This window comes from Seriola aureovittata, chromosome 18 (assembly GCF_021018895.1).
Source record: "Seriola aureovittata isolate HTS-2021-v1 ecotype China chromosome 18, ASM2101889v1, whole genome shotgun sequence".
In the NCBI taxonomy this organism is placed as follows: Eukaryota; Metazoa; Chordata; class Actinopteri; order Carangiformes; family Carangidae; genus Seriola; species Seriola aureovittata.
In genome coordinates, this window is record NC_079381.1 from 21,121,751 (window position 1) to 21,146,274 (window position 24,524).

General features: G+C 30.5%; 1 protein-coding gene across 11 annotated transcripts in view; it reads right to left on the reverse strand.

Annotated features, from left to right (window-relative positions):
* Positions 1 to 19,262: 19,262 nt before the first annotated feature.
* Positions 19,263 to 24,524, reverse strand: part of fcho2 (FCH and mu domain containing endocytic adaptor 2) — a 42,675-nt gene continuing 37,413 nt past the window's right edge. For all 11 annotated transcript variants that reach the window (XM_056403291.1, XM_056403293.1, XM_056403294.1 and 8 more), the window contains 5 exons: positions 23,928 to 24,060; positions 22,540 to 22,739; positions 22,372 to 22,436; positions 22,107 to 22,271; positions 19,263 to 22,012 (listed from right to left, as the gene is read on the reverse strand). In XM_056403291.1, the coding sequence (XP_056259266.1) occupies positions 21,990 to 22,012; positions 22,107 to 22,271; positions 22,372 to 22,436; positions 22,540 to 22,739; positions 23,928 to 24,060 (586 nt within the window). In that variant the 3' untranslated portion in view covers positions 19,263 to 21,989. The remainder of the gene's footprint in view (positions 22,013 to 22,106; positions 22,272 to 22,371; positions 22,437 to 22,539; positions 22,740 to 23,927; positions 24,061 to 24,524) is intronic.

Below are 24,524 nucleotides of genomic sequence, written 5' to 3' on the forward strand. Positions count from 1 at the left end.
CATTTTAGTTGAAAATGAAAATCATGTTGATGTCAAAACCCAACATTGGCCAACTGACATCGTCACATTTAGCAGATGTTGTGTTTTGGTCACCGTAACTCACATCAAGATGGTGCTGGTATGAGATGTTTGGAAGATGGATTTTGGATAATTAACAACACAACTTAAAACTAAACAAAACATAAACGTCAGCTGTTGTCTGACATTGAATTTTGAATTTTGGTCATTACAACCTGCATTCAACCAAATTTCAACGTTTGTCAGCGTTGGTGGACAGCTGCATGCATGCTGGGGTAAAAACATCAAGTTCTGGTTTAACAGGTGGTTCATGTGCTGGACTATTTCTTTGCCAGGAGCAGTGATTTGAAGTGGTCTTATTGTTACTGAGAGATTGCCAGCCTACCTGCTGAGATTCACTGGTCCAACAAATAGAAATGAGCCCTCATAAAACCACAACTGATCATCACACTTTTACACTTGGTTTTTAAACAAGATTTAACGTGTTAATTTGTGAACTTCAGCTGTACAGGAATGCAGATTTTGTTATCTTTTGACAGGACTTGGCTAGCTGTTTCCAGTCTTTATGATAAGCTAAGCTAACTGGCTGCTGGTTGCCATCAATCATCGTGCAGTTTTACCTTCGAACTGAACCAGGCTAGCTGTTTCCCTCCATTTCCAGTTTGTGTGCTAAGCTAAATTTATCGTATCGGTGTGAGAGTAGTTTGATCTTAACATCAAACTCTGGGTAAGAAGGCAAATACATTTATTGTTTTCCAAAATGTCAAACTATTTGCTTTAACTCTCACAATCACATTTTTTTTATTAGCCTGCTCACCTGCATAGCCTAGCCCACACACTCAGATTCACAGATCCTCTTAAGTTGTATAAAATACATGGCCACACACAAAAGTCTTTACATGGACCAACACAGTTCAGCTCAGATATCTCACACGCTGGAGACCCTAAGATCTCTTCATCTTCGTCTGAGCAAGGCGGACAGGGAAAAGTAGAGTCAACACTGATGGCTCACACATGTGGCTGTGGAGAGGCAGCTCAGACAGCATATTTCAAACAGCAAGGAGGAGGTCTTCAGGCCGAGGGACACAAGGCATGACTGAGTGTGTAAATATGCACAAGGTGTTGATGTAGTGCTGAGCGCGTATGCACAGTCATGCATACATCCTCCTAAGCAAAGCACTGCATGAGGTTCTCACAGTGCAAACAGTACATCAGTAACACATGTGTGGTGGTGTCTTCAAACTTTGTTTTCGTGCTCTATCATCCTGCATGTCAGTGGAGGGTTTAATACAAACCTTTTGACATGGATTATACTCATAAAAAAACTGACAATAGATTTGTTGTTGTGTTTATCTTGTAGTATTGCAACTTCTGTCTTTTCAGTCTACAACATTTCATCAGTAAAATCTGTATATTTGTGGGGGGGTTTAGAGGGCTTTAAAAGGCTAGTTCATCCCTAGACACAATTTTTTTCTCTATCCCTGAGAGCGAACTATCAATCCAGGTCATTTCAGTTTAATTCTTAAATGTTTCAACCTTTCCACTGAACACAAATTTTTCCTAAAGCACACCCGCGCTGTTCATAACAACATTTGTAGATTAGAGTGTGGAGTTAGGGTTTCAGGTATATTGTTGTTGGGTCTTGCAAAAATAATTTTTGTTGCTTAACTTCCTGGATTGGACATTTTATTGTGCTTTTGAGAGAACTGACCATCAACATGTCATCACGAGTTATTGATTAAGCTTATTGTATTTCCCATGATGACCTGACAATGCAGAGCCACTATCTACTCGCATTATGGCCTCTGTAAGAGCACACCACCTGCTTAATGTTGTTGTTTCACAGAATCATGATTCTGTCAATTCCCAGATCAAGCTCAAACATTGGTACATTTTCTTATTTTTAACAGCTTTAATTTTTTATGTTGAAATAAAGAAAGGTTGGTTTCGACATTGGTAGGGATGCAACTACCCTACCACCTCTCCAAAACAAGGGGATTAGCTTTTTAATGCTGTCAACCGATCAACATATATGATCTGAATTTACATTCAGGAATGACCATAGACAAATGAAATATATGTAAATGTATTGAATTTCCATATATGAAATACATGTCATAGTATAGTGAGACACAAAAATGTGAGAATACGTGATAGTATAGTAAGGCATAAAAACGTGAAATAAGGTCCTAATATAGTGAGGCATAAAATTGTCAAAAAAGGTCATACTACAGTATGGCATGAAATTGTCAATAAACTTCATAGTATTGTAAGGCATAGAACTTCATAGTATAGTAAGGCATAAAATTTAAAAAAAACGTCATAGTATATTGAGGCTTAAAACGTCATACTATAGTATGGCATAATAATTTCAAAAGACTGTCATAGAATAGTAAGGCATAAAAGGTCAGAGTATTTTAAGACAAAAAAACGTCAAAAAACTTCATAGTATAGTCTCACATAAAATTGTCAAAAACGTCATAGTATAGTAAGGCATAAAATTTTCAAAAATGGTAAGAGTATAGTAAGGCATAAAATTGTCAAAAAACATCATAGTATAGTGTGGCATAAAATTGTCAAAAAATGTCATAGTATAGTAAGGCGTAAAACTTCATGGTATAGTAAAGCATAAGATTTTCAAAAAACGTCAGAGTATAGTGTGGAATAAAATTGTCAAAAAACGTCATAATATAGTAAGGCATAAAATTGTCAAAAAACACCATAGTATAATAAGACATAGACCGTCATGGTATAGTAAGGCACAAAATTGTAAAAAAAAAACGTCCTAGTATAGTATGCCATAAAATTGTCAAAAAAGGTCAAAGTATAGTAAGACGTAAAATTGTCAAAAAACACCATAGTATAATAAGACATAGACCGTCATGGTATAGTAAGGCACAAAATTGTAAAAAAAAAAAAACGTCCTAGTATAGTATGCCATAAAATTGTCAAAAAAGGTCAAAGTATAGTAAGACGTAAAATTGTCAAAAAACACCATAGTATAATAAGACATAGACCGTCATGGTATAGTAAGGCACAAAATTGTAAAAAAAAAAAAACGTCCTAGTATAGTATGCCATAAAATTGTCAAAAAAGGTCAAAGTATAGTAAGACGTAAAATTGTCAAAAAACACCATAGTATAATAAGACATAGACCGTCGTAGTATAGTAAGGCACAAAACTGTCAAAAAACGTCATAGTATAGTATGGCATAAAATTGTCAAAAAACACCATAGTATAATAAGACATAGACCGTCATAGTATAGTAAGGCACAAAATTGTCAAAAAACGTCATAGTATAGTAAGGCTTTAAACGTCATAGTATAGTGTGGCATAAAATTGTCAAAAAACTTCATAGTATAGTATGGCATAAAATTGTCAAAAAAGGTCATAGTATAGTAAGGCTTAAAATGTCATAGTATAGTGTGGCATAAAATTGTCAAAAAACATCATAGTATTATAATTCTTAAAATGTCATAGTATAGTAAGGCATGAAAATTCATAAAAACTACAAAGTATAGTAAGGCATAAAAAGTCAAAAAAATATCATTGTATATTAAGGCATAAAAGTCATAAAAATGACATAGTATTGCAAGGCATAGAAACGACATAATATAGTAAAGCATAAAAAGTCATAAAAACGACATAGTATTGTAAGGCATAAAAAGTCTAAAAAATTTCATAGTATAGTAAGGCATAAAAAGCCATAAAAATGACATAGTATTGTAAGGGATAAAAACGACAAAGTATAGTAAGGCATAAAAAGTCAAAAAAATGCCACAGTATTGTAAGGCATAAAAATGTCATATTATGGTAAGGCATGAAAAGTCAATAAAAAGACATAGTATAGTAAGACATAAAAATTCATAAAAACTACATAGTATAGGAAGGCATAAAGATTCATAAAAACTACATAGTATATTAAGGCATAAAAAGTCACAAAAACGACATAGTATAATAAGGCATAGAAACGTTTAATAGTATAGTAAGGTAAACAAATTGAGTATAATAAAGCCTTAAAAGTGTATGCCAATAGTATGCCAAAAAAAGTCAAAAAACGACAGTATAGTATGGCGAAGAAAGTGAAAAAAAAGACATAGTATGATAAGGCATAGAAACATAAAAACATTTAATAGTATAGTAAGGTAAACAAACATGAGCGTATAATAAGGCCTAAAAAGTGAGAAAAACGACATAGTATAGTATGGCAAAAAAAGTGAAAAAAAGACATAGTATAATAAGGCATATAAACATCAAAAAATTGAATATCATAGTAAAGTATACAGACATCAAAGTATAATAAGGCCTAAAAAGTGAGAAAAACGACATAGTATAGTATGGCAAAAAAAAGGGAAAAAACGACATAGTATAATAAGGCATAGAAACGTTTAATAGTATAGTAAGGTAAACAAACAGAGTATAATAAGGCCTTAAAAGTGAAAAAACCACATAATATAGTATGCCAAAAAAAGTCAAAAAACGACATAGTATAGTATGGCGAAAAAAAGGGGAAAAAAGACATAGTATAATAAGGCATAGAAACGTTTAATAGTATAGTAAGGTAAACAAACAGAGTATAATAAGGCCTAAAAAGTGAGAAAAACGACATAGTATAGTATGGCAAAAAAACTGAAAAAACAACATAGTATAGTATGGCAAAAAAAGTGAAAAAAAGACATAGTATTATCAGGCATAAAAACATCAAAAGATGTCATAATATAGTTAAGTGTAAAGACATCACAGTATAATAAAGCCTTAAGAGTGAGAAAAAACACATAGTATAGTATGCCAAAAAAAGTCAAAAAACGACATAGTATAGTATGGCGAAAAAAGACATAGTATAATAAGGCATAGAAACGTTTAATAATATAGTAAGGTAAACAAACAGAGTATAATAAGGCCTTAAAAGTGAAAAAAAACACATAATATAGTATGCCAAAAAAAGTCAAAAAACGACATAGTATAGTATGCCGAAAAAGTGAAAAAACGACATAGTATAGTATGCCGAAAAAGTGAAAAAAAGACATAGTATGATAAGGCATATAATCATCAAAAAATCTTATATTATAGTAAAGTATACAGACATCAAAGTATAATAAGGCCTAAAAAGTGAAAAAAACGACAGTATAGTATGGCAAAAAAAATGAAAAAACGACATAGTATACTATGGCACAAAAAGTGAAAAAAAACGACATACATTTATAAGGCATAAAAACATCAAAAGATGTCATAATATAGTTAAGTGTAAAGACATCGTAATATAGTAAGGCCTGAAAAGTGAAAAAAAATGACATAGTACAGTATGGCGAAAGAATTTGAAAAAACGACATAGTATAGTATGGCAAAAAAAGTGAAAAAAAGACAGTATAATAAGGCATATAAACATGAAAAACATTTAATAATAAAGTAAGGTATACAGACATCAAAGTATAAAAAGGCCTAAAAAGTGAAAAAAAGACATAGTATAATAAGGCATACACACATAAAAAAAATTAATAGTAGAGTAAGGTATGCAGACATCATAGTATAATAAGGCCTAAAAAAAGGAAAAAAAACGACATAGTATAGTATGGCAAAGAAAAGTGAAAAAACAACATAGTATAATAAGGCATAGAAACGTTTAATAGTATAGTAAGGTAAACAAACAGAGTATAATAAAGCCTTAAAAGTGAAAAAAACACATAATATAGTATGCCAAAAAAAGTCAAAAAACGACATAGTATAGTATGGCAAAAAAAGTAAAAAAAAAGACATAGTATAATAAGGCATATAAACATCAAAAATTTGAATATTATAGTAAAGTATACAGACATCAAAGTATAATAAGGCCTAAAAAGTGAGAAAAACGACATAGTATAGTATGGCAAAAAAACTGAAAAAAAGACATAGTATTATCAGGCATAAAAACATCAAAGATGTCATAATATAGTTAAGTGTAAAGACATCATAATATAGTAAGGCCTAAAAAGTGAAAAAAAACGACATAGTATAGTATGGCAAAAAAAAGTGAAAAAAAGACATAGTATAATAAGGCATATAAACATGAAAAACATTTAATAATATAGTAAGGTATACAGACATCAAAGTATAAAAAGGCCTAAAAAGTGAAAAAAAGACATAGTATAATAAGGCATACACACATAAAAAATGTAATAGTAGAGTAAGGTATACAGACATCATAGTATAATAAGGCCTAAAAAAAGGGAAAAAAATGACATAGTATAGTATGGCAAAAAAAGTGAAAAAACAACATAGTATAATAAGGCATAGAAACGTTTAATAGTATAGTAAGGTAAACAAACAGAGTATAATAAGGCCTAAAAAGTGAGAAAAACGACATAGTATAGTATGGCAAAAAAACTGAAAAAAACGACATAGTATAGTATGGCAAAAAAAGTGAAAAAAAGACATAGTATTATCAGGCATAAAAACATCAAAAGATGTCATAATATAGTTAAGTGTAAAGACATCACAGTATAATAAAGCCTTAAGAGTGAGAAAAACCACATAGTATAGTATGCCAAAAAAAGTCAAAAAACGACATAGTATAGTATGGCGAAAAAAGAGAAAAAAAACAACATAATTTCATAAGGCATAAAAACATCAAAAGATGTCATTATATAGTTAAGTGTAAAGACATCATAATATAGTAAGGCCTGGAAAGTGAAAAAAACCAACAGTACAGTATGGTGAGAAAATTTGAAAAAAACGACATAGTATAGTATGGCAAAAAAAAGTGAAAAAAAAACATAGTATAATAAGGCATAAAAACATCAAAAGATGTCATAATATAGTTAAGTGTAAAGACATCATAATATAGTAAGGCCTAAAAAGTGAAAAAAACGACATAGTATAGTATGGCAAAAAAAGTGAAAAAAAGACATAGTATAATAAGGCATATAAACATGAAAAACATTTAATAATATAGTAAGGTATACAGACATCAAAGTATAAAAAGGCCTAAAAAGTGAAAAAAAGACATAGTATAATAAGGCATACACACATAAAAAATGTAATAGTAGAGTAAGGTATACAGACATCATAGTATAATAAGGCCTAAAAAAAGGGAAAAAAATGACATAGTATAGTATGGCAAAAAAAGTGAAAAAACAACATAGTATAATAAGGCATAGAAACGTTTAATAGTATAGTAAGGTAAACAAACAGAGTATAATAAGGCATACACACATAAAAAAATTTAAAAGTAGAGTAAGGTATACAGACATCAAAGTATAATAAGGCCTAATAAAAGGAAAAAAAACGACATAGTATAGTATGGCAAAAAAAAGTGAAAAAACAACATAGTATAATAAGGCATAGAAACGTTTAATATTATAGTAAGGTAAACAAACAGAGTATAATAAAGCCTTAAAAGTGAAAAAAACACATAATATAGTATGCCAAAAAAAGTCAAAAAACGACATAGTATAGTATGGCAAAAAAAGTCAAAAAAAAGACATAGTATAATAAGGCATATAAACATCAAAAATTTGAATATTATAGTAAAGTATACAGACATCAAAGTATAATAAGGCCTAAAAAGTGAGAAAAACGACATAGTATAGTATGGCAAAAAAACTGAAAAAAACGACATAGTATTATCAGGCATAAAAACATCAAAAGATGTCATAATATAGTTAAGTGTAAAGACATCACAGTATAATAAAGCCTTAAGAGTGAGAAAAACCACATAGTATAGTATGCCAAAAAAAGTCAAAAAACGACATAGTATAGTATGGCGAAAAAAGAGAAGAAAAACAACATAATTTCATAAGGCATAAAAACATCAAAAGATGTCATTATATAGTTAAGTGTAAAGACATCATAATATAGTAAGGCCTGGAAAGTGAAAAAAACCAACAGTACAGTATGGTGAGAAAATTTGAAAAAAACGACATAGTATAGTATGGCAAAAAAAAAGTGAAAAAAAGACATAGTATTATCAGGCATAAAAACATCAAAGATGTCATAATATAGTTAAGTGTAAAGACATCATAATATAGTAAGGCCTAAAAAGTGAAAAAAAACAACATAGTATAGTATGGCAAAAAAAAGTGAAAAAAAGACATAGTATAATAAGGCATATAAACATGAAAAACATTTAATAATATAGTAAGGTATACAGACATCAAAGTATAAAAAGGCCTAAAAAGTGAAAAAAAGACATAGTATAATAAGGCATACACACATAAAAAATGTAATAGTAGAGTAAGGTATACAGACATCATAGTATAATAAGGCCTAAAAAAAGGGAAAAAAATGACATAGTATAGTATGGCAAAAAAAGTGAAAAAACAACATAGTATAATAAGGCATAGAAACGTTTAATAGTATAGTAAGGTAAACAAACAGAGTATAATAAAGACTTAATAGTGAAAAAAACACATCATATAGTATGCCAAAAAAAGTCAAAAAACGACATAGTATACTATGGCAAAAAAAGTGAAAAAAAGACATAGTATAATAAGGCATATAAACATCAAAAAATTGAATATTATAGTAAAGTATACAGACATCAAAGTATAATAAGGCCTAAAAAGTGAGAAAAACGACATAGTATAGTATGGCAAAAAAAGGGAAAAAACGACATAGTATAATAAGGCATAGAAACGTTTAATAGTATAGTAAGGTAAACAAACAGACTATAATAAAGCCTTAAAAGTGAAAAAAACACATAATATAGTATGCCAAAAAAAGTCAAAAAACGACATAGTATAGTATGGCGAAAAAAGGGGGAAAAAAGACATAGTATAATAAGGCATATAAACATCAAAAAATTGAATATTATAGTAAAGTATACAGACATCAAAGTATAATAAGGCCTAAAAAGTGAGAAAAACGACATAGTATAGTATGGCAAAAAAACTGAAAAAACGACATAGTATAGTATGGCAAAAAAAGTGAAAAAAAGACATAGTATTATCAGGCATAAAAACATCAAAAGATGTCATAATATAGTTAAGTGTAAAGACATCACAGTATAATAAAGCCTTAAGAGTGAGAAAAAACACATAGTATAGTATGCCAAAAAAAGTCAAAAAACGACATAGTATAGTATGGCGAAAAAAGACATAGTATAATAAGGCATAGAAACGTTTAATAATATAGTAAGGTAAACAAACAGAGTATAATAAGGCCTTAAAAGTGAAAAAAACACATAATATAGTATGCCAAAAAAAGTCAAAAAACGACATAGTATAGTATGCCGAAAAAGTGAAAAAACGGCATAGTATAGTATGCCGAAAAAGTGAAAAAAAGACATAGTATGATAAGGCATATAATCATCAAAAAATCTTATATTATAGTAAAGTATACAGACATCAAAGTATAATAAGGCCTAAAAAGTGAAAAAAACGACAGTATAGTATGGCAAAAAAAATGAAAAAACGACATAGTATACTATGGCACAAAAAGTGAAAAAAAACCGACATACATTTATAAGGCATAAAAACATCAAAAGATGTCATAATATAGTTAAGTGTAAAGACATCGTAATATAGTAAGGCCTGAAAAGTGAAAAAAAATGACATAGTACAGTATGGCGAAAGAATTTGAAAAAACGACATAGTATAGTATGGCAAAAAAAGTGAAAAAAAGACATAGTATAATAAGGCATAGAAACATGAAAAACATTTAATAATAAAGTAAGGTATACAGACATCAAAGTATAAAAAGGCCTAAAAAGTGAAAAAAAGACATAGTATAATAAGGCATACACACATAAAAAAAATTAATAGTAGAGTAAGGTATGCAGACATCATAGTATAATAAGGCCTAAAAAAAGGAAAAAAAACGACATAGTATAGTATGGCAAAGAAAAGTGAAAAAACAACATAGTATAATAAGGCATAGAAACGTTTAATAGTATAGTAAGGTAAACAAACAGAGTATAATAAGGCCTAAAAAGTGAGAAAAACGACATAGTATAGTATGGCAAAAAAACTGAAAAAAACGACATAGTATAGTATGGCAAAAAAAGTGAAAAAAAGACATAGTATTATCAGGCATAAAAACATCAAAAATTTGAATATTATAGTAAAGTATACAGACATCAAAGTATAATAAGGCCTAAAAAGTGAGAAAAACGACATAGTATAGTATGGCAAAAAAACTGAAAAAAAGACATAGTATTATCAGGCATAAAAACATCAAAGATGTCATAATATAGTTAAGTGTAAAGACATCATAATATAGTAAGGCCTAAAAAGTGAAAAAAAACGACATAGTATAGTATGGCAAAAAAAAGTGAAAAAAAGACATAGTATAATAAGGCATATAAACATGAAAAACATTTAATAATATAGTAAGGTATACAGACATCAAAGTATAAAAAGGCCTAAAAAGTGAAAAAAAGACATAGTATAATAAGGCATACACACATAAAAAATGTAATAGTAGAGTAAGGTATACAGACATCATAGTATAATAAGGCCTAAAAAAAGGGAAAAAAATGACATAGTATAGTATGGCAAAAAAAGTGAAAAAACAACATAGTATAATAAGGCATAGAAACGTTTAATAGTATAGTAAGGTAAACAAACAGAGTATAATAAGGCCTAAAAAGTGAGAAAAACGACATAGTATAGTATGGCAAAAAAAGTCAAAAAACGACATAGTATAGTATGGCAAAAAAAGTCAAAAAAAAGACATAGTATAATAAGGCATATAAACATCAAAAAATTGAATATTATAGTAAAGTATACAGACATCAAAGTATAATAAGGCCTAAAAAGTGAGAAAAATGACATAGTATAGTATGGCAAAAAAACTGAAAAAACGACATAGTATTATCAGGCATAAAAACATCAAAAGATGTCATAATATAGTTAAGTGTAAAGACATCACAGTATAATAAAGCCTTAAGAGTGAGAAAAACCACATAGTATAGTATGCCAAAAAAAGTCAAAAAACGACATAGTATAGTATGGCGAAAAAAGAGAAGAAAAACAACATAATTTCATAAGGCATAAAAACATCAAAAGATGTCATTATATAGTTAAGTGTAAAGACATCATAATATAGTAAGGCCTGGAAAGTGAAAAAAAACCAACAGTACAGTATGGTGAGAAAATTTGAAAAAAACGACATAGTATAGTATGGCAAAAAAAAAGTGAAAAAAAGACATAGTATTATCAGGCATAAAAACATCAAAGATGTCATAATATAGTTAAGTGTAAAGACATCATAATATAGTAAGGCCTAAAAAGTGAAAAAAAACAACATAGTATAGTATGGCAAAAAAAAGTGAAAAAAAGACATAGTATAATAAGGCATATAAACATGAAAAACATTTAATAATATAGTAAGGTATACAGACATCAAAGTATAAAAAGGCCTAAAAAGTGAAAAAAAGACATAGTATAATAAGGCATACACACATAAAAAATGTAATAGTAGAGTAAGGTATACAGACATCATAGTATAATAAGGCCTAAAAAAAGGGAAAAAAATGACATAGTATAGTATGGCAAAAAAAGTGAAAAAACAACATAGTATAATAAGGCATAGAAACGTTTAATAGTATAGTAAGGTAAACAAACAGAGTATAATAAAGACTTAATAGTGAAAAAAACACATCATATAGTATGCCAAAAAAAGTCAAAAAACGACATAGTATACTATGGCAAAAAAAGTGAAAAAAAGACATAGTATAATAAGGCATATAAACATCAAAAAATTGAATATTATAGTAAAGTATACAGACATCAAAGTATAATAAGGCCTAAAAAGTGAGAAAAACGACATAGTATAGTATGGCAAAAAAAGGGAAAAAACGACATAGTATAATAAGGCATAGAAACGTTTAATAGTATAGTAAGGTAAACAAACAGACTATAATAAAGCCTTAAAAGTGAAAAAAACACATAATATAGTATGCCAAAAAAAGTCAAAAAACGACATAGTATAGTATGGCGAAAAAAGGGGGAAAAAAGACATAGTATAATAAGGCATATAAACATCAAAAAATTGAATATTATAGTAAAGTATACAGACATCAAAGTATAATAAGGCCTAAAAAGTGAGAAAAACGACATAGTATATAGTATGGCAAAAAAACTGAAAAAACGACATAGTATAGTATGGCAAAAAAAGTGAAAAAAAGACATAGTATTATCAGGCATAAAAACATCAAAAGATGTCATAATATAGTTAAGTGTAAAGACATCACAGTATAATAAAGCCTTAAGAGTGAGAAAAAACACATAGTATAGTATGCCAAAAAAAGTCAAAAAACGACATAGTATAGTATGGCGAAAAAAGACATAGTATAATAAGGCATAGAAACGTTTAATAATATAGTAAGGTAAACAAACAGAGTATAATAAGGCCTTAAAAGTGAAAAAAAACACATAATATAGTATGCCAAAAAAAGTCAAAAAACGACATAGTATAGTATGCCGAAAAAGTGAAAAAACGGCATAGTATAGTATGCCGAAAAAGTGAAAAAAAGACATAGTATGATAAGGCATATAATCATCAAAAAATCTTATATTATAGTAAAGTATACAGACATCAAAGTATAATAAGGCCTAAAAAGTGAAAAAAACGACAGTATAGTATGGCAAAAAAAATGAAAAAACGACATAGTATACTATGGCACAAAAAGTGAAAAAAACCGACATACATTTATAAGGCATAAAAACATCAAAAGATGTCATAATATAGTTAAGTGTAAAGACATCGTAATATAGTAAGGCCTGAAAAGTGAAAAAAATGACATAGTACAGTATGGCGAAAGAATTTGAAAAAACGACATAGTATAGTATGGCAAAAAAAGTGAAAAAAAGACATAGTATAATAAGGCATAGAAACATGAAAAACATTTAATAATAAAGTAAGGTATACAGACATCAAAGTATAAAAAGGCCTAAAAAGTGAAAAAAAGACATAGTATAATAAGGCATACACACATAAAAAAAATTAATAGTAGAGTAAGGTATGCAGACATCATAGTATAATAAGGCCTAAAAAAAGGAAAAAAAACGACATAGTATAGTATGGCAAAGAAAAGTGAAAAAACAACATAGTATAATAAGGCATAGAAACGTTTAATAGTATAGTAAGGTAAACAAACAGAGTATAATAAAGCCTTAAAAGTGAAAAAAAACACATAATATAGTATGCCAAAAAAAGTCAAAAAACGACATAGTATAGTATGGCAAAAAAAGTGAAAAAAAGACATAGTATAATAAGGCATATAAACATCAAAAAATTGAATATTATAGTAAAGTATACAGACATCAAAGTATAATAAGGCCTAAAAAGTGAGAAAAACGACATAGTATAGTATGGCAAAAAAACTGAAAAAACGACATAGTATAGTATGGCAAAAAAAAGTGAAAAAAAGACATAGTATTATCAGGCATAAAAACATCAAAAGATGTCATAATATAGTTAAGTGTAAAGACATCACAGTATAATAAAGCCTTAAGAGTGAGAAAAAACACATAGTATAGTATGCCAAAAAAAGTCAAAAAACGACATAGTATAGTATGGCGAAAAAAGACATAGTATGATTGGCATAGAAACATAAAAACATTTAATGGTACAGTAAGGTATACAGACATCATAGTATAATAAGGCCTAAAAAGTGAAAAAAATTACATAGTATAGTATGGCAAAAAAAGTCAAAAATAATAAGGCATAGAAACATAAAAACATTTAATAGTATAGTAGGGTATACAGACATCATAGTATAATAAGGCCTAAAAAGTGAAAGAAATGACATAGTATAGTATGGCAAAAAAAGTCAAAAAAGACATAGTATGATAAGGCATATAATCATCAAAAAATTGAATAGTAGAGTAAGGTAAACAAACATCAGAGTATAAAAAGGCCTGAAAAGTGAAAAAAACGACATAGTATAGTATGGCAAGAAAATTTGAAAAAACAACATAGTAATATATGGCAAAAAAAGTCAAAAAACGACATAGTATTGTATGGCAAAAAAAGTGAAAAAAAACCGACATAGTATAATACGGCATAAAAACATCAAAAGATGTCATTATATAGTTAAGTGTAAACACATCATAATATAGTAAGGCCTGAAAAGTGAAAAAACCCGACATACTATAGTATGGCAAGAAAATTTGAAAAAACGACATAGTATAGTATGGCAAAAAAAGTGAAAAAAAGACATAGTATAATAAGGCATATAATCATCAAAAAATTGAATAGTATAGTAAGGTAAACAAACATCAGAGTATAATAAGGCCTTAAAAGTGAGAAAAACGACATAGTATAGTATGGCAAAAAAAAGTCAAAAACGGCATAGTATAATAAGGCATAGAAACGTTTAATAATATAGTAAGGTAAACAAACAGAGTATAATAAGGCATACACACATAAAAAAATTTAAAAGTAGAGTAAGGTATACAGACATCAAAGTATAATAAGGCCTAATAAAAGGAAAAAAAACGACATAGTATAGTATGGCAAAAAAAGTGAAAAAACAACATAGTATAATAAGGCATAGAAACGTTTAATAGCATAGTAAGGTAAACAAACAGAGTATAATAAAGCCTTAAAAGTGAAAAAAACACATAATATAGTATGCCAAAAAAAGTCAAAAAACGACATAGTATAGTATGGCGAAAAAAGTGAAAAAAAAGACATAGTATGATAAGGCATAGAAACATAAAAAGATTTTTTTTTTTTTAAAGTATATTTTTTGGGCTTTTTATGCCTTTAATGGACAGTATAGTGGAGAGTGACAGGAAACAGGGTGGCAGAGAGAGGGGGAATGACATGCAGCGAAGGGCCGTCCAATGCGGGATTCGAACCGGGGCCGACTGCAGCGAGGACTGTGGCCTCTACACATGGAGCGCTGCTTAGACCACTACGCTACACAATGCCCCTGACATAAAAAGATTTAATAGTATAGTAAGGTAAACAAACATCAGCGTATAATAAGGCCTTAAAATTTGAAAAAAAACGACATAGTATAGTATGGCAAAAAAAAGTGGAAAAAGACATAGTATAATAAGGCATATAAACATAAAAAAATTGAATATTATAGTAAAGTATACAGACATCAAAGTATAATAAGGCCTAAAAAGTGAGAAAAACGACATAGTATAGTATGGCAAAAAAAAGTGAAAAAAACGACATACCTTCATAAGGCATAAAAACCTCAAAAGATGTCATTATATAGTTAAGTGTAAAGACATCATAATATAGTAAGGCCTGGAAAGTGAAAAAAAACAACAGTATAGTATGGTGAGAAAATTTGAAAAAAACGACATAGTATAGTATGCCAAAAAAAGTCAAAAAACGACATAGTATAGTATGGCGAAAAAAGGGGGAAAAAAGACATAGTATAATAAGGCATATAAACATCAAAAAATTGAATATTATAGTAAAGTATACAGACATCAAAGTATAATAAGGCCTAAAAAGTGAGAAAAACGACATAGTATAGTATGGCAAAAAAAGTGAAAAAAAGACATAGTATTATCAGGCATAAAAACATCAAAAGATGTCATAATATAGTTAAGTGTAAAGACATCACAGTATAATAAAGCGTATGTATGGTGAAAAAAGACATAGTATGATTGGCATAGAAACATAAAAACATTTAATGGTACAGTAAGGTATACAGACATCATAGTATAATAAGGCCTAAAAAGTGAAAAAAATGACAGTATAGTATGGCAAAAAAAGTCAAAAAATGAAATAGTATAATAAGGCATACACACATAAAAACATTTAATAGTATAGTAGGGTAAACAAACATCAGAGTATAAGAAGGCCTTAAAAGTGAGAAAAACGACATAGTATAGTATGGCGAAAAAAGTGAAAAACGACATAGTATAATAAGGCATAGAAACATTTAATAGTATAGTAAGGTATACAAACAGAGTATAATAAGGCCTTAAAAGTGAAAAAAAAACACATAATATAGTATGCCAAAAAAAAATCAAAAAACGACATAGTATAGTATGCCGAAAAAGTGAAAAAAAGACATAGTATGATAAGGCATATAATCATCAAAAAATTGAATAGTATAGTGAAGTAAACAAACATCAGCATATAATAAGGCCTTAAAAGTGAGAAAAACGACATAGTATTGTATGGCAAAAAAAGTGAAAATAAACGACATAGTATAATACGGCATAAAAACATCAAAAGATATCATTATATAGTTAAGTGTAAACACATCATAATATAGTAAGGCCTGAAAAGTGAAAAAAACCGACATAGTATAGTATGGCAAAAAAAGTGAAAAAAAGACATAGTATAGTAAGGCATAAAAATTCATAAAAACAACATAGTATAGTATGGCAAAAAAAGTGAAAAAAAGACATAGTATAGTAAGGCATAAAAATTCATAAAAACAACATAGTATTGTAAGGCATAAAAATTCATAAAAACGACATAGTATTGTAAGGCATAAAACCGACATAGTATAGTAAGGCATAAAATGTCAAAAAAAGACATAATATAGTAACGCATAAAAATTCATAAAAACGACATAGTATAGTAAGGCATAAAAATGTCATATTATGGTAAGGCATGAAAAGTCAATAAAAAGACAGTACATTAAGGCATAAAAAGTAAAAAAAATGACATTATTGTAAGGCATAAAAATTCATAAAAACTACATAGTATAGTGTGGCATAAAAATTCATAAAAATGACATAGTATTGTAAGGCATAAAAAGTCACAAAAACGTCATAGTATTGCAAGGCATAGAAACGACATAGTATAGTAAAGCATAAAAAGGCATAAAAAACGACATAGTATAGTAAGGCATAAAAAGTCAAAAAAAGACACAGTATAGTCAGGCATAAAAAGTCAAAAAATGTCATAGTATTGTAAGGCATAAAACCGACATAGTATAGAAAGGCAGAAAAAGTCAAAAAAAGACATAATATAATAACGCATAAAAATTCATAAAAACGACATAGTATAATAAGGAATAAAATTGTCATATTATGGTAAGGCATGAAAAGTCAATAAAAAAGACTGTACATTAAGGCATAAAAAGTCAAAGAAATGACATATTATTGTAAGGCATAAAAATTCATAAAAACTACATAGTATAGTATGGCATAAAAATTCATAAAAATGACATAGTATTGTAAGGCATAAAAAGTCAAAAAAATATCACTGTATATTAAGGCATAAAAAGTCATAAAAATGGAATAGTATTGTAAGGCGTAAAAAGTCACAAAAACGTAATAGTATTGCAAGGCATAGAAACGACATAGTATAGTAAAGCATAAAAAGTCATAAAAAACGACATAGTATTGTAAGGCATAAAAAGTCTAAAAAATGTCATAGTACAGTAAAGAATAAGAAATCAAAAAAATGTCATAGTATTGTAAGGCATAGAAACGACAGTATAGTAAGGCCTAAAAAGTAAAAAAAAAACGACATAGTATAGTCAGGCATAAAAAGTCAAAAAATGTCATAGTATTGTAAGGCAGAAAACCGACATAGTATAGTAAGGCATAAAAAGTCAAAAAAAGACATAATATAGTCAGGCATAAAAATTTAAAAAAATGACATAGTATTGTAAGGCATAAAAATTCATAAAAACTACATAGTATAGTAAGGCATAAAAAGTCATAAAAACGTCATAGTATAGTAAGGCATAAAAGGTCAAAAAAAGACATAGTATAGTCAGGCATAAAAATAAAAAAAAATGACATAGTATTGTAAGGCATAAAAATTCATAAAAACTACATAGTATAGTAAGGCATAAAAAGTCATAAAAATGACATAGTATGGTAAGACATAAAAAGTCATAAAAACGACATAGTATAGTAAGGCATAAAAAGTCAAAAAAATGTCATAGTATAGTAAGGCATAAAAATTCAAAAAAAGTCATAGTATAGTAAGGCATAAAAAGTCAAAAGAATGTCATGTTATAGAAAGGCATAAAAAGTCAAAAAAAGACATTTTTAAGCAAGGCTTAAAAAATCCAAAAAAACGTCATAGTATAGTAAGGCATAAAAAGTCATAAAAATTACATAAAAAGTAAAAAAAAAAAAGACATAGTATAGTAAGGCATAGAAACGTCATAGTATAGTAAAGAATAAAAAGTCAAAAAAATTGTCATAGTATTGTAAGTCAAAAAAAGACATAGTATAGTAAGGCATAAAAATTACATAGTATACTAAGGCATAAAAAGTCATCAAAACGACATAGTATAGTAAGACATAAAAAGTCATGAAAATGTCTACTATCGTAAGGCATAAAAAGTCATAAAAACATCATAGTATAGTCAGGACTAAAATTGTCTTAAAACGTCATAGTATAGTATGGATTAAAACATCATAGTATTTTATGGCAAAAACGTCATCGCATAGTTAGGCATAAAACGTCACAGTATAGTATGGCAAAAGACATCATCGTATAGTATGGCATAAAATTTCACAAAAACGTCATAGTATATTATGGGCATAAAATTGTAAAAATACATCATAGTATAGTAAGGAGGACGATTGTCTAAAAACGTCATAGTATTCTATGGTATAAAATGTCATATTATAGTAAGGCATAAAATGTCTGTATACTATGGCAAAAGACGTCATAGTATAGTATGGCATAAAATTGTCAAAAAACTCCATAGTAAAATAAGGCTTAAAAATGACATATCATAGTAAGGCATTAATAGTCATAGTATAGTAAGGCGTTAAAAACATCAAATAATGTCATATTAGTGTAAGGCATAAAATTTTCAAAAACCTCCATAGTATAGTAAGGCATAAAATGTCATAGTATAGTAAGGCCTAAAAAATGTGAAAAAGCGTCATAGTATAATAAGGCATAAAACGTTAAGAATATGACTTCACTCCAAACATAGTGTGAACGAGTTTACTCGAATATTGGTAGGGACAATTTTGTCCTCACAAAATTTTGGTAAGTTCATGTCCCAATCGTCCATATGCAAACCCAAGCCCTTGAAATAAATATGACATGTAATGATCTTTAGCTAGTGTTGATTTAAACATCCTCCAGCAGTATGCATAATTGCAACCTATACTCTTATCTACTTTATTGTTAGCAAGACCAAGTGTTTATAGCCACAACATTAGCATGGCCTGAGTCTAGCAGTGCTTTGAGCTAAATGGTAACATGTTATAATGATAATGTTTTACCAGAGTTGGTGGCTCTAACTCTGGGGACCATGAATACCTGAACAAAATTTCATGGCAACTACTTCTAAGACATTTCAGTGTAAAGTGCTTACATTATCTTCATGATAAGGCTTGAAGAAATAACACACAACACACTTAAAGTAGTCATTTTCATATATTTGTATATATTCATATATTACACATTTAATACAGGCACAATGAGAAATCAAAGTAAAGACAAAAAGTGGCTGAGATATTGGTAAAAATGTACAATTTATGAGAATCATTTACACAATTTTGCTCTTTTTAAACTCTGTTTAATAGAACATATAAAGACAGGAAGTGAAAGTGACTGAAAAAGGAGCCTTGAAAATTTTATTTTGGAAGTTATGTGGGGACAGCAAGAACCAGCTTGCTAATACTGAATATAATAACAGAATCTGTGTTGTCTTTTTTTTTTTCCTATTTTTAAAAGCATTTGGTTCATTTTACGAAAACCATTGATATAATTAATTAAGAGAAAACACAGAGTAACATGTTGATTTCTTGCTGTACAAATGTCTGGTGCTACAATTTCAGGATTTCATGTAAACTCATTCATTTCAGCTACCTTCCAGCATTTGGCTGATTAAAGTTCAGCGTCAAATGCAAAATTTAAGTTCGACAGACAGTAAGTGTCTGACTCTAAATTGTTATTAAAGGATTGAGTCTTAAACCAGGTTCTAGAAGAATCATACAAAAGATTAAAAACTTTAAAAATTTGATGATTACATATAATTACCCTGGCCAGATATGATGACTGAAATCAAATGAATCATGGGTTTCCAACAGCTTCCAAGTGAGACAATAAAAGAATTAAATATGGATATGATTTTAAATCACCTGTAGCTACTAGAGCCGTGTTTAATAGCACTGAGGATAAAACATAAGCCTGGTGTGAAAGGTTGTTTCCTTAAAATCTGATTTCAGAGGTCAGTTGGCCAAATGATGCACAGTGTATGAAACTCCTGCCCTTTTCAATCACAGCTTCCAGGCAACTTATTGCATCTCCAGACATCATCACATACCAACACATCACGGATCATCGCAAGGATGAGGTCAATGAAAACATGTCCTGCACAACAGAAAATACTCCATCTGGAAGTACAACAGCCTGGACCGCAGCAGCCCTCATTTAGAAAAAGACAAGAATAAAGCACCAAGAGTGAAACCATTCATTATCTATATCTGCTTGTGCTGTTTATAGTTACAAAAGGCTGAAGAGTATCCCAGCATGCACTGGGTCAAAGGCAGGACAGGTTGCTTATCACGGGGCATTGGCAATACTGTGTTACAATATCTAACCACAGTCAACAACACTGGATTACTCAGTGTAGAGTAGTTGTGATGAGGCATTTCAATCATTAATTTGGCCTTCTTGTGCTACTGTTCACTAACATCATCTACTGCACAGTGAGTGTATGAGAGGTTGAGGTCTATTGATGAGTATTGAATAGAAAAAGACAATAAAAAAAAAAAAAAAGAGTTCAATGATCAAACTCAACACAGAAGGCAAACATGACTAATTTGTTTCTGGAAGACAGTTGGCTTTAAAAAGAGGAGACTTTTTCCCTTCAATATCCAAATAAAGGTGTAAAAAAAAAAAAAAAAAAAAAAAGACAACTGGCACATTGTTGGTGCTATGCTCATTGACTGTGCTGTAGTATACAAAAAAAGTAGAGAAAAGTTAGATTCAGGCACATTTCTCCATTAGTAGGGCACAGAAGTATGATTAAAAAAAAACTGCCAGTTAAAAAAACAAAGGCTACGAGTTTTGGGGTAATGTCCCTTGATTTTTCTTTTTCTTTTTTTTTTTTAAAGCATCTAACATTTGACACAACATTTTACAGTCAAGATTTCTGAGCTTTTTTTTTTTTTTTTTTTTAAGGAAGAATAAAAATTAAGGGCTTAAAATGTAAAAAAAAAAAAAAAAAAGACAAGCCATAACCAAATGGGGAATTTACAAGGGGAAAAAAGTTAAATTTTAAAAAGACCACACTGATCACAGACCCCATTAGGGGTGATTGTTAAAAAAAAAAACTCCATGCATTATACCACAGAGACATGTAGCTTAAATCTGGAAACCCAAATCTGGGTTTTTTTCAACATTGATGCACTTTTGTTGCCTATTGATCCACAGTATAAGATGAGGCACTGAGGTCAGATTTTTGCATTTGTTTGAAAGCACTTCAATGTTCTTTTAAAGATCAAGCCTGTGTCATAAGAGTGTGAGCGAGGATTCACACCGTTTAAGACAGATTCACCTTCATGGCTTCATTGCACATGATCAAAAACATAAAATTGTGAGAAGAAAAACTGATTTGAGAGCTGAGTCAGAGCTGGTCGAGAAGAATATTCAGTGTTATTATTTACAGTTCAGGCGGAGAGAGAGAGAGAGAGAGGGAGGGAGGAACCTTCTCCTCTCTTCCACACAGATATGGGTTTGTTTGATATTCATTATTGGCTCTTGAAAAATGAGTATAAGAGGAAAAAGAGCGTCTGAAAGATTGTTAGTGCACTTTTTTTTTCTTTTTTTTTTTTTTTTTTATGATTTCAAATACAATATAGATTTATATCTAATCCATAAATTGTTTCTGACTATACAAAAGTGAATTGATCAGAAATCATTATTAGACTTCATATCTACACAGTTCCTGAAAGCTCATCTTAGTTTTCTTTTATTTATTTTTTTTAACAGTGTTCAATACTCAGTGCTGTTTTATTGTAGTGAGATTCTCGCCTCCCGGGGCAAAGCACAGCTGATGGATCCAGAGGTTCAGGAGGCGTTGCAGAGTTGACAAGTTTTGTGTTTTTCTTTCTTGAGAACCAGAGTGGTGGGTCACCTCAGCAATCTGCCATGTAACGTCCTGAAGGGAAGAACACAAAGGATGTAATTCCAGTTGTTGATGCATTAAATAAAGCAGAGTCTGGTGTGTGTGGATGATCAAGCAGACTACAAACCTGTGGCAAATCTTTTCTTGCTGAGAGAGAGTCTGTATCCAGCACCCTGTAGCTCCATGTCCACTCCGGACAGGGTGCTTCCCTCACTCATAAACTGCACCGCCAGAGTAGAGGGGTTAGATGGACCGTTTGACAGCTCAAACTTGGCCCTCAGAGATCCGGCTCCTGGGGGTCAAACACAAACAAATACACTCAAATTCCACTGAGTGATGCAGCTCTCTTCCTCACCATCCACTATCAAAACAAACAAAAAAAAAATGCTTACCTTCATTTTCCAACTTTTCTGAGATGTCGCTCAGCTTCCACAAACACTTATTCTGCTCTGAATTCCTAAAGGAAGAGACAGAAATATCACATTAAGCTCCATCTGTTTAACTCAGACAGAAATGTTCTTCAGGGCTTCACACTTCTGATACGAGCGCCAATATCTCACCATATGGAGTTGGGCAGAGACTGCATGTTGGTGACTCCTCCGTCGACGGGCACTAAGATCTGTACGTTGCTGAGCGGCCAAGGAGAGAACATGGAATCTGGGTTGTAGCGGTAGTCGACCCTCAGGTCTGTTGTGCTCGGTGTACACTTCCAGTACACGGCCAGGTTTAGAGGAGTGGAATGGATCCCGTCAGACAGCACCTGGACGCAGTAGAGTCAAATTGTCCAAATTTAAATATGAACAGCAATTAGAGCAATTACAGTGATTTTCTTAATATCCTCCTTCACAATGAGACTATGTAACCATGGCTGGAGTGTAACACAGCAGTCTTTGGTTTGCTGAAAACAAATGTTTCTCCAAAGCTTCCTGGAAAGCTGCTTGAACACCAGCTGTTGTCCAGGACTAACACTAATTCTTCTCCCATCACAGAAAAATTTATGGATTTCTTTTTACACTTATATTTAATCTGTTCCTACATTTCTTGATCCACCTAATGTAAAATAAAACTCAATATTTATTTATTGAGAGAAAAGAAAAAAAAAGTCAGGCCTGATTATGGGGTGGCAGGACCAGGACGGCCTTTAGTGGTTTGTGAGGTTGTCTATGAAACTGGAGGGCCAAAGCTTGATGCTTGATGACAGCGTGGCCAAACCAGCTGAAGAATCCCTGACAAGATATTTAACCCCTGCCTCTTTTAGGGCTGCAGCATTTTCCACATATCAAAATCATCCATGAGTTAAAAACATTAAAAACAGTTACAAATACCTCAAATCTCCAAGATTTTGATGATTTCCTTCATACATTCAGTGAATACTGACTAAATAATGCAGAATCACTGCTCTTTTTTCTCTTGTCTCACTCTCAGTGGCATCAGCTAGTAATGACAAATCCTGCTCCGCTCATGATGTGTGCAAAAACCATGCAGACACGTACAATATAGTATCACAGACAATTTGGACTCTCTACTTTACACTTCTACAGTCATTTTTCTTATGCATTATTATATTAAAGATAAATATAATAAATAAATGATAAATAAAAAAGCAAGTTTGAAGCTATAAAAGAAGCTTTTTTGTTTGTTTGTCTTTTCCCAAGGCCTTTTTACATTGTGTGAGGCTATATGATTTTACATGTTTAACCCAGATTATCACAGTAAGACAAATTAATGTAATTCTAATCTGGTCCCAGAAAGACCACACCACAAAGTTAAAAGTACTGGATTATTACACAGACTAGAGCTGGAGGATCAAATAAACTTCTGACAGAACACAAACAGAACAATGAAAATACTGTGATATCTTTTCTCCCTAACTTTGGCGCATGGCCGTCAAGATAGTGAAATACTCATTCTTTAACTGCAGTTTTTTTTATCTGGATCATGTTCCGACCTGGTATTTCAGGATGTCCACGTTATAGTAGGAAGCTGAAGGATTCTGATCTGAGGCTTTTCTGAGGTAGGACGTCAGTGCTTGCATGTTGAACCAGAAGTCCTTGGAATTCGAGTCACTCTGGGAAGGATCACTAGATAAAAGACAAACAGTTAGAAAGAGAGACGCACGCACGCATACAAGGAATAATAAGAGGCTCAATTATTCATTACACTTCTTGGCTTTGTGTGTAAAGCTCCAATAGCTTGGAAAAAATGACCCTGTTATATCCAACCAGCTACTAAATCATGAATTCCACTTGATTCAATTAGTCCAGCCATGTGGTCTATGGACAACCGTGAAGAACCAGAACGAGAAACATTTTTTAAAAATAGAAACAGATGTCATCTTTCTTTAATTTTTGTTAAAAGATGCAAATTTGTCACATAACGCTCGCAGTTTTAAAACGGGACCAGAAACTTTCACTGCATCTGAGGCAAAATATTCACTAAACACCTTCGACTGAGACAAAAGAGGTGAGAGATACAATGATGTGTGTTAAATGAAGCAGCTGTTATATAAAGTTTGCTGTTCTTTGCTATTTTAGGGCGAAGTATT